Below are 10,780 nucleotides of genomic sequence, written 5' to 3'. Positions count from 1 at the left end.
CCCATCAAAGGTGAGCATTTGTTTGGCCTTGACTGTGGCCTTTCAGTAAATGGTATGTTAATGTCATCGGGAAAATGAAACTCTGTACATTCAGTGCAGCAGTGCAACCTTGAGTTGTTTTTATACATTTTTAAAAACACTTTATAAGATACAATGAAAGCTGTATGTGTTTGTAGGATGAATCATATTGTTCTTCCACTGATTAGCATCCGTCCTGCTCTAGTAAGAAATATTATGATCACTGGTCTTCTGCGGTCCACTGCTTTGACTGACATGCACACATACACAGACCTCTCGGCGGGTGCCAACAGCGGGACCAGGTAATGATGGCTATTTCAGTTTCTCTACTCCTGATGTTCACTGGCAGCGTCACACTGAGACAGATTATCTCCTCTCCTCTGCCTTGGTTCGGTATCAGTTGTATGCCACTCAGCTCTATAGGATCCTCACATATACACAGAAGTATACACATACGCAGCAGCATAGATGAGTAGAGGAGGCAGTGCAGGAAAAGAACAAACACAATTTGGGGGAAACTGGGCAGTGAACTTAAAAAAGCAGAAAAAAGGGATAACGTAAAGAAAGTGAACACAACAAAAAAGATACAAAGATACAAAGCCAAATAAGCAAAAAAAAATAAATAAATAAAAAGAGAGAGATATAAACTAACCGGCATCAGCTTGCAGCAAATCGCCACAAAGACATTGAAATCTAGTGGAACTCTTTGGCTCAGTGAAGGAAAGAAGAAGCATCAGCAAAAGATGAGGTGCTGTGCCTTGGTAACTGAAAAGGTTGTCATAGAAACTTGTGGTGAGAGAGAAGCATCTGAGAGCATCTGTTGGTGTAGCAAACAAAAGTAAACTAAAGATGAAACTGATATCTTTGCTGACAGCTATAAATATCTCCTTATCGGGCTTGTACCTGAAAGGGTTCACTGCCCATTCAGATAAGAAAAAGAGTAACAAAAAACAGCCTTGATACATAAATGCATGTGCATTTATGCATTGCATTTTTTTTAATGCAATTTGTTTTAATCACCGTTAATTATACCCGAGGATGCTCTTTGTACTTTTATTCCTACTGTAATAAAATACTATTTGACGTGAGGCTGACAGAGAAAGAGGGAACGAAAGAGGCTTTCCATGTTTCCCGCTGAACTGGAGGAACTGCACTGTGTCTCGGTGTGTAAAAGACACAAGACTAATCACTCTCATTGTGGCCTATTTCCATGGTAACTCTGCACCCAGTGGTAATTTAGCCTCACTAGCTAAAGACACAGAGCGAGTCATTATCTTAGCGCCAGGCTAGGGCCCCCCATTTAAAGATTCACACCATGAATGAACAATTAGAGACCAGATTGCTGGCCCAAGTGGCGGCGAAAGGAGACCGGGCCAGTATGTGGTCACCCCTTTGGTTGTCTGTTCATCCATCCTTCCTGCTATCCAGCAAAGGTCTTGTTACTTCAACAGTATATGACACAAGCATTCATTTTCTCATCCTCCGAACGTCTGAGCTCAAGGACAAACAATCATCCTTGCTCAGAGTAGATAAGTGTAAATGGTGCAGACAATAATATATATAATATGTAGCGCAGAAGAAGAAGTAGAAAATGTGGCACTCGTGGCCTGAGTGATAGAATAACTATGCATTCCTCTCTGGCCAATGCATTATGACATTCACCTTTTTAGCGCTCCATGCTGTAGGCTCTCTGCCTGAGAACACTGCTTTCATTAAAATGAATAAGACGGTAGCATTTACTTATTCATTGGTTAAGTGGTGTTCTCGTGAAAAATGTGCATGTGGTTGTTGAATTAAAAAAGTGTGGATGCTGAAAAGGAAGACTGCTGATTGTATCTCGTGTTGACTGTGATCTTCTCCTAACCTCAGCCGAGCGCTTAAAAGCCCGAGTTTGCTTGAAGCTTGTTTGTGTAAAGTGTTGAGCAAACGCGTCTGAGGGGTCACGGTGGCAGGACGACATGAATCATAGTAATGTGAATATCGCTGCAGAGGTTTCAAACTTACTCACATTTTCGAGCATCTTTATCTCCTCTCATCTACATATTTTTATGTGAAACAGAATATGCGAGGCTTGTTCGGCTGCCTGGGATTTAAATCAAGCCTTTCAGGTATGATTGAATTGCTGACAAGCAGATGTGGCTTAGCAGACCTTCGTCACCTGTGTGGTTAGAGCAGCAGGAGGATAATGCTTAAATTAAAAAGTTTTAGCTTTTGAAATCCAAGAACATTCTCCTAAATTGCTGTCAATTTGCTAGCAACACATGTGTAAAGCTTGTTTTTAATACCTAGTTAGCAATTTTTATTTTATTGTTTTTAATTCTTCAACTATTTGGCAGCCATCTTGGAAACACCTCTGAGCAGTTTTGGACACCCATCTATCAGCTTCCTCTTATCCTTTTCTTGGGGGGGGGGGGGGGGGGGGTGGAGCCTATCCTAGCTGAGAGGCGGGGTACACCCCGGACAAGTCGCCAGTATGTCGCAGGGCTAACACACAGGGACAGGCAACCATTCGCACTCACACCTATGGGCAATTTAGATTTTTCAATAAACATATCAAAGTGCATGTCTTTGAACTGTGGGAGGAAGCCGGAGTACCCAGGGAGAACCCACACAGCACGGGGAGAACATGCAGAACACAGAAAGACTGATGGTGGAATTGAACTCAGGACCTTCTTGCTGTGAGGTAACAGTGCTAACCACCGACTTAGAGGCCAGTTGGAGACCAACTAGAAACCACAAGTCAGGAGGGAAAAAAAATATATTCCCTCACCAACCGTTGCTGGCAGTCGTTGGGAAACTGATTGCTAAAGACCGAGTCATACTCACTGAGTGGCAACCACCAGTCACCAGTGTTTATTCCCTGACCAGTTGGTGAGTGGTTGCAGGACGTTGTTTACTGTCACTGAGATAAATTGGCTGGTTGTTTTTGTTCTTGTTCTTCTTTTTCTGCTCTGACCTTTAGCACAGCAGATTACCTGCCTCCATCTCACCCTATCCCTATCCTCTTTTGTCACACCAACCCTCATCTTTAACCATGAACCTTCCTCTTTTCTTCCTCCATCTTCAACATCCTGAATACTAAATACGAGAAACCTGAATAGTGTCTGTGGCTGAGATGGATATCAGTTCAGAAAAAACTAACATGGAAGGAAAGTGCAAAGTTTTGGGCACTGGTAGCTTGAATTAGATTTCAGATGAAGAATATCTTAAACACTTAGAACAAGGCTGTGGTCTGAATGCTGGCAATCAATTTACAGTTCACACTCCTCAACTAGACATACATTGTGAGAGCCATCCCAAACAACAGCACACACAAACCCTCACCAAGGTCAGTGTCTTATTCACATTGTACTGTGCTGTTTCTCTTTCAGCCTCTCTCTCTCTCTCACTGTCAGGCCTTTTGTGTGCCTCCTTCTAAAGAAGCTGTCAAGCTGCACTGTTTAAGGGCTCACACGAGGGACAAAAAGCATACTTTGTTTTGTTTTGTTTGCCTGCCGTAGTGTTGGGCTGAATGAGTGAGTGGAGTGGGAGAGGGAGAGAGTGAGAGTGAGGGAGAGGTACAGAGAAGCGAGTGAGAGCTGAGTGGGGGGTAACATGTAATTTACTGTTTGCCCCACTCTACTGTACATTGCTTTAGTTATGCTAATGCTACTCATTGTCAGGCTGAAGAGATAGCCATCAATCACCTGTCAATTGGTCAATTGGAAGAAAAGAGAGAGAAAGAAAGCGAGAGTGAGAGAGAGAGAGAGAGAGAGAGAGAGAGAGGGCCCCTGTCCCCTCCCTTCTCGTCCTCCTCTTCTTCTCCTTCTTCTCCTCTGCTACCTAGCGGACTTGGGGGTCCAGGGAAAGCCCGGCAGCTGGATCTGGATCTGGATTTGGAGTCCAGGTGGAAAGCAGGAGGAAGACCTGTGACAGCGCCATGAGAAAAATAAACATTTAAAAAATACATTTGAGAATCTGTTTTCAGGTCTTTGCATTTAGTCGTCTGCGTGACAAAAAGTCCTCCGAGTCTTTGTTTTCCTGTTGTTGTTGACATCTGAAGGCTTTTTTAAAAAAGCGTCTAATTCTAATGTGACACCTCCAGAAACTTGCAGTGCCACTCACAGTCGTCAGCCGCTGTCAGCAGAAGACAAACCCTTTATTATGCTAGCTAATGTTAGCGCTAAGATAAGCTAACGGGCCCATTAGTGCCAGTTCATTTAGCTCGTTAGCCGGAGCCTCGGGGCTGATGACATTCATTACATATCATTAGTGCACAATTAACATGTCTCACTCTGACACCGTTGCTCCCAGTGTTACATGACACTTTTAATCATGTTTTATGAAATGTTTCCGCCGGCGTGACTTGATTTATGAGTTTTACATGACATGGCATTCATTACATTAACCAGCTGTAATCATAAATGCTTGTTCAGACTGATTCCATGCTCAGAGTTGGAATCCAGCAGCTGTCCTTGTGGCTGAAAATTGGGCAGTGCTTTATTTTTTTTAAAAATGTCCTCTTTCATTCTCACACTTCAGTACCTCCTTGCTGTTCATCTTTAAGGAATGCAGTTAAAATTCTCTGCAGCGTTCCACTGTGTCAAGGTAAAAAAATTTTAAAGCTGGCCCGGCTCTCACCATTGGAAGATATTTATAACCCAGTTATGTTGTGATTAGTTGGACTGAAGACCCAGAGATTCTAGCTCGAGTGTGTCTCCCACATGTGGATTTTTAAAAGGGTGTTATGTCTATTAAAGAGCTGCTCTCTCATCAGATTCAGGTCACTTGTTGCTGGGAGCACCACCTGGTTTCTTTAAAACTATTGATTATTTGGGATGGTAAGTTGCACTAGAATAAAAGTCTGGTTTCTTTGATGTTTGTAGGTTTAAACCACTGAAATAGCCTTTTATTCATCAACTGTGAGGCCATAGACTGTATGTAAAAAATGGACATGTACTTAAAGCAAATTTCAGTCAGAGTCATTGCTGTCATTTCATTACAGGTACATTTTCCATGTAAGCTTATTACGTAAGTACATGCGAACTGTTAAATTCAAAGGATTCTACTTAAATGACATTTACCTGATGTTTTAATGAGGATTTATTATCATTTTATATACTTCATTTGCATTTTTCTCCAAATTATTGCTTCATTTTTATTGAGGATTAAAAATAATTTCTTTGAGTGCAGTGATCTTAATCCATTAGTAAGCGAAGTCCAAAGTCCAATGGCCAGTCATACAGCATATCCTGCTGTATCCTACTTTTCATTTTCATGTGAACCATAAATCATGATATGAACACAATTTTGTGTTAAATAAGATATAAAAGTAGCAAATGATAGAGATATATAAAAAAACCCCATAATGGCCCTGTTTTTAAGTCAGAAGTGATTTCTAGAATAAAGCCATATCTACATTAAAGTTAGATTTCACTTTAATTCATATGAAAATGGTGTTTCTTATTATAATGCTGAAAGTTTGCAGAATTTGCAGAGTGGATAGATATTGTTTTTTAACATGAGGTCTGCTGTATTGTTTTATTTTATTGATGAAATTAACCCATAAAATTGGTCCTTTGTGAGGCACTTAAACAGCAGGATTGTGTTGTGACCATACAATTCCACTGAGAGTTGACTGTATTGACTGTATTTTAGGTAGATATCTTACTCGGGTTTAAATTAGGTGGTTGCTTAACAGATCTCTAAATGTTTTCTGTCAGTTTCATTAAAAAACAACAATCTTTACTGTTTTAAATTCGTTTAAAGTACAGTTGTCATCACATTGCTTCAGTTAGTTCCTGTGCAAGAAAACCTTGAGAAATCGGTCTTATACAAAGATCTAAGAATGCTCAAGACAGTCCGACACCACCCACACACACAGACACACACGCTCACACAAACAGTATACTCTTTTTTCTTCCTATCACACTCATCCACCCACTGATACACACTCAGACAGAGACAGAGTGAGCAGTATTGATTTTGCTGTCTCCAGGCTGTTGAGAGTGTGTACACTTGCGTGAGTGTGTGTGTATAAAAGGGATTAAGGCCTCGCTCAGCTGAGATACCATCAGCCATCAGCCCTGCTAGTCCGCTTCGGGCTTTCCCGGCTGCCGCATTGTCTATTCTGCTCCGCTATGTGAAAAATGTTGAATATCAACAATGGCTTTCAGTGGTGTATTGTTGAGTTTTTGTATGAACTAATCTTGCCTCAGTGAAAGAGACCTAGGGCTTGGACAAAACGTCTAGAGCCACAGCATTCCTAGCTGGCTCTCCCCTTGAACACTGAGCAGAAGGCTGGGGCTCAGGGAGGCAGAGTGGAGGGGAAGGCAGGCTGGAGGAGAGGCAGGGAGAGGGAGAGCTGAGGCCGGGGTACGAGCTCCAAGGCTGGGGGGGATAAGGGGATGGCAAGCCAGGGGATGCTGGGTGGAGGGAGGCGGGGGAGAAAGTGAGAAGGCGGGAGGGCAGGGGATGCAGCCCAGCTAAGGTGAGAAAAGGTAAGGCAGTGGTGACTGATAACAGGCCGCACTGAATGCTAGTAGAATTAGGTGACCAGGTAGCGAAGATGGAGTGTTAGTGAAGAAATAAATGACTTGTCACAGAAATAGTGCAGGTCATAGTGTAGGAGGACATTTAATCTGCAGAAGTGTGAAGCCTGTTAGGAGGCTAGGCTGGAGGATGGAGGGAAAAAAGAGAAACAAGACGCTTGCAACAAGACCAAAAGAAAAAAAAGGAGAGCCAGAAAATCAGTATTAGTGTTTTGTGAGTGTGGAGTCTCCTTTCCTTTTCCTGCCATGGATGTAATGCTGGTTTGGATTACATCCAATCAGATGAGAGGACTGTGGCCCTTGTCATAATGACAAGCATGACATCATGGCAAGGTAAGCTGACTGAAAAGATCGGGCTGGATGATTTACTGACTCCCTGATTCCCTGTTACCGGCTGGCTGAGCGATGCGGAGTTGTACGATTGGCTGTGCGAATATCTTCATATCCTTTCTCCTTTTTTTTTTTGTCTTCTTCCTCTTTCGCTCTCACTCTTATTAAAAGCTGGCTATGCCATGAGAGAGCCCAGGTGCGGGTGCAGATGTAGAGGGAGTGAGGAATAAGTGTCTCTAAAGCAGGCCTTCCTGGCTGTGCTAGTGTTTTCATGCAGGTTTATCTGGTAGCAAAATGCTGGCGCTGCTGTGTGTGTCTCTGTGTGTGTTGCCATCTCACTCGGCATGCATCCTTCCCGTCCTGCTGTGTCTGAGGGTCCCCCTGCAGGGAGAGGAAGACAGCTAGACGTGGGTTGCAGGAAATGGTTATTTTTTTCTGTTTTTTGGCTCTGTTTGGAACTGTGTGTGTTCATTTCAGAGTTGTGGTAGAGTAACATTATAGTGAATTATCAGCTGAACACAGCAGCTGTACAGAAGTCCTGCAGGCATTCTCTCAAGCAGCTGACCAGGACTTGCATACATGTCTCAAGAGCAGATACCTTGCTAAAGGGCACTGCAGAAGAGGAGCAGAAGATTGTGTCCCAGTTCTTTTCTGCTCTGTTAGTGTTTTTGCAGTTAGTTTAAGATTATGAGTATTCTTGTATACTAACATTTGTTATGCTGTTACCATAAAGCTGTCATTTTTTACGGTAACTCACCGCAATCTCAAAACCTACTTAAATTGTGAATTTTAGGCCGCAGCGACCATATGCACTTTTCCTGCTCACATTTGACCAAAGGTCAAAGCTCAAAGGTGAAAAGTCTCTCCTGCTCTTGTCTTTATCCTCTAACTTGAAGCCTGCATTTCTGTGCATGTTAAGATGTATTACACAATGCACACAAGCATGAAGAAGATATGACAAATTGTAAAAAAAGTTCAATTTCCTTTCAGAGAGATAAATGCATCCTGCAGTGCTGTAGTTTTCTCTTTTGTAGTAAATCGCAAGAAGGCTCTCAAATTATTCTCAACAGCCTGGTGTGTAGCACCGTGGAGTCTGCAGGGTTCAACTTGGTGTGCCTGTGTGTCTGTGTGTGTGCACGTGTGCCTCTTTGGGGTCACTGCCACAGAAACTTGGAAGTGAGAGATGGTTGGCTTAACCCCTCACCCCCAATACATACATAGAGTCTCTCTCTCTCTCTCACACACACACACACACACACACACACACACACACACACACACACACACAGACACACGGATATGTGAACATCGGTGCAGCCTAATCGCTGGCCTCTGGTGATTTGTCCTCTCAGCTTGAAGCCATGTCATTCCTCCCAGCTCTCCTCACAATTACAGCCCTGAACTGAACTAGAAAATCTGCTCCAATCTAGCAATTAGTCCTGAGGCCACTGACTGTGTGTGTGTGTGTCTGTGTGTGTGTGTCCTGAAGACCGAGCAGGATCACTGAAGTTGACGACAGGCCAAATAGCGATTCTTTTCATTTGAGTCGGAGACATGTGTGCCGACGGCAAGTTAATATTCCTACCTTTTCTTGTAATTGTTGTAAACAAATCGGTGCAAGATGATTGTTGGGTTCACACCAATGACAGTATTCCTCAAAATTAAGACCGCATTCATTCCCGAGACCCTTTTAAAAGATGCTGCTGCAAGTTATTAGTCACCTTCTTTGTGTCTCTGCCTGCTGCGAAACTAAGCAACTTTTAATTTGAGCTCCATTTGTACTCAATGAACTGATCCACCTTCACAATGTGTGCCTCTAAAGCGCCAGAGTGTTTTGTCACAGGACGTCAAAAGATACAGTTAGCATGACCCATCGGGTTGTGAAAGAAGGTGTTGCGACTTGACTCGGTGTACTTTTCGGGAAGATTTTGAAACTTTTCCATCTTTGAAAATCTCTTTTCCACCTTTTAGATTGCCTTTAGATTGCCTTCTAAGATACCCTCTTCAGATTTTCTTCATACAAAGAAATTGCTCCAAAGAAATGTGCAGTGCAGAAACTGCTGCTCTTTTTATGAGTTTATCTTCATTGGTAATTGTTTTAATTTGTCAACTGCATTATGGTGGAATTAAAATGGGGCCCTTTAAACCGTCTGCCCTCTGGGTGCACACTACAGAAAAACACAATCTTCTACAGTTCCTCACATGCTATTTTGGATATGAAAAGTATTTTTATTTTCACATACTTTGTCATTAAAATAGCCTAGAGCTTGTACGGTACTCTGACCTCACAGAGACATGTAGTGACCATGTTGTAAGTGTCTGAACCGAATGAGAGATGGCCTCGGGTTCATAGGGGTAAAGCATGGAGCTGGAAAGTCCTTATAAGAGTAGCAAATCTGAATGAAAGTGGGAGTGTGTGAGGTGGAATGAGAGGAGGAAGTGGGCAAAGGAGGAGAGGAGGAGGCTGCGGTCAGAGAGGGATGTGGTGCGGGGGAAGGAGGTGGGGAGGGAAAGGTTTTCATTGCCAGGGGGGCAGGCAGGCCTGACTGCTCAGCAACAGAGATGCTTAGTGCCGCCTGGCTTCCTCCTAAAGACTCGGCCTCCTTTCCCCCCCAACCCACCACCCCCTTCTGTCCATCTCGCTCCTGTGTCCCCTCTTTCTGCTCTGCCACCACTTTTCCCATCACTTCCCTCTCTCCTCCTTTTGTACCTTCTCTCCTTCACCCTCCAGTTGCTCCTGCTCGGTCTCTTTTTCTTCCTCCATTTCTCTCACTTCCTTAGTTTCTCTCCCGCCCCCCCCACCTACCCCACTCCACGTCTGGGCCATTACAGACACTCAGCAATGGGCTGAGGAGGGGTGGGGGTGGTTGTGGTGGTTGGATGGAGAGATTGAGGGGGGCACAAAAGGCCTGAGATGCAGCGGCCCGACGAGAGTGGCTGGCTTTGAAAAGAAGCCGGGCAGCTTCTTAATGCAGCGAGTGGACGGACAGACTCGGGCAGACAGACAGAGCGGACTCAGCCCTTTATTCCCGTCCTTTAGTTGATGCCTGTTTTCGGCCAAAAAAGCACATCATGCGCTGTGTGCCCTTCCCTCTGCGCCTGATGTTTTATCAAACACATTAAGATGAGATGGAGGGATAGGAGGGAGGGAGGAGGAAACGAGGGTAATATAGCTGAAGGCCAGCCACTTAAGAGGCTGACAGAGAAAAACTTTTTTTCCGCTCCCTGAAGCAGAGGAGAGGCGCACGCACGTGGACGGGATAGAAGTGCGTGCGTTCGCTTCTTTTAGAGGTCGCTCCTCTTTTATTGTACATTAAGACATTACGCATTAGTGTCTGTGTGTTTTTAGGGTTAATGCTGAGGAGGAAAATATTGACAGTGCAGCACAGTAAGAGAGCTGAAGCGCTGCTCGATGTTTTTCTTTTTTTAATTTGTTCCAAAAACAGCTTTTGAAGATGGAGCTTAACTGACAGACCAACTGCAGTAAAATGCTAACATAATCAAACATATCTTGGTATGACGTTGGTGATGGGGGTTTTTTGAGTCAGAAACCTAAAGCTTTTCACTTTTTTTCTTTTTTTTTCTTGCCGTTAAGAGATCAATGAACAATAAATACAAAATAAATACAAACGCACAACTCTTTGAGACACTTATCTTTGTGACACACTATCAAACCAGAACAACAGTTTTGTTTAAAAGGCTTCCGTAGTAAACAGATGAGCTGAATGGATTTAGTGTCCAGGTTCCATCTTTTATCAACCTAATTCTTCAACCAATTATGGAGGTTTGTATTCGGCAGTATTATTTCACTGAGATGGGAGGGGTCCTCAAATGATATTTTCTGCCTGCATTTATTTACTTGCGTTGGCTGTCTCTTTGTTGTGGGTGGTGTAGGAGTGTTA

At 43.4% G+C, this 10,780-nt stretch overlaps 1 protein-coding gene across 7 annotated transcripts in view; it reads left to right on the top strand.

Moving 5' to 3' along the window:
- Positions 1–2,780: 2,780 nt before the first annotated feature.
- LOC146498920 (uncharacterized) overlaps positions 2,781–10,780 on the top strand; it is a 99,881-nt gene continuing 91,881 nt past the window's right edge. For 2 of the 7 annotated variants that reach the window (XM_085136787.1, XM_085136789.1), the window contains exon 1: positions 2,782–6,881. In XM_085136787.1, the coding sequence (XP_084992913.1) occupies positions 6,874–6,881 (8 nt within the window). In that variant the 5' untranslated portion in view covers positions 2,782–6,873. Of the gene's footprint in view, positions 6,882–10,780 lie in introns of all 7 variants that reach the window. The other 5 variants (XM_085136788.1, XM_085136791.1, XM_085136790.1 and 2 more) reach the window with 5 other exon arrangements.

Source organism: Neolamprologus multifasciatus, chromosome 17 (assembly GCF_963576455.1).
Source record: "Neolamprologus multifasciatus chromosome 17, fNeoMul1.2, whole genome shotgun sequence".
NCBI lineage: Eukaryota > Metazoa > Chordata > Actinopteri > Cichliformes > Cichlidae > Neolamprologus > Neolamprologus multifasciatus.
This window is presented reverse-complemented; position numbering and strand designations above follow the sequence as displayed.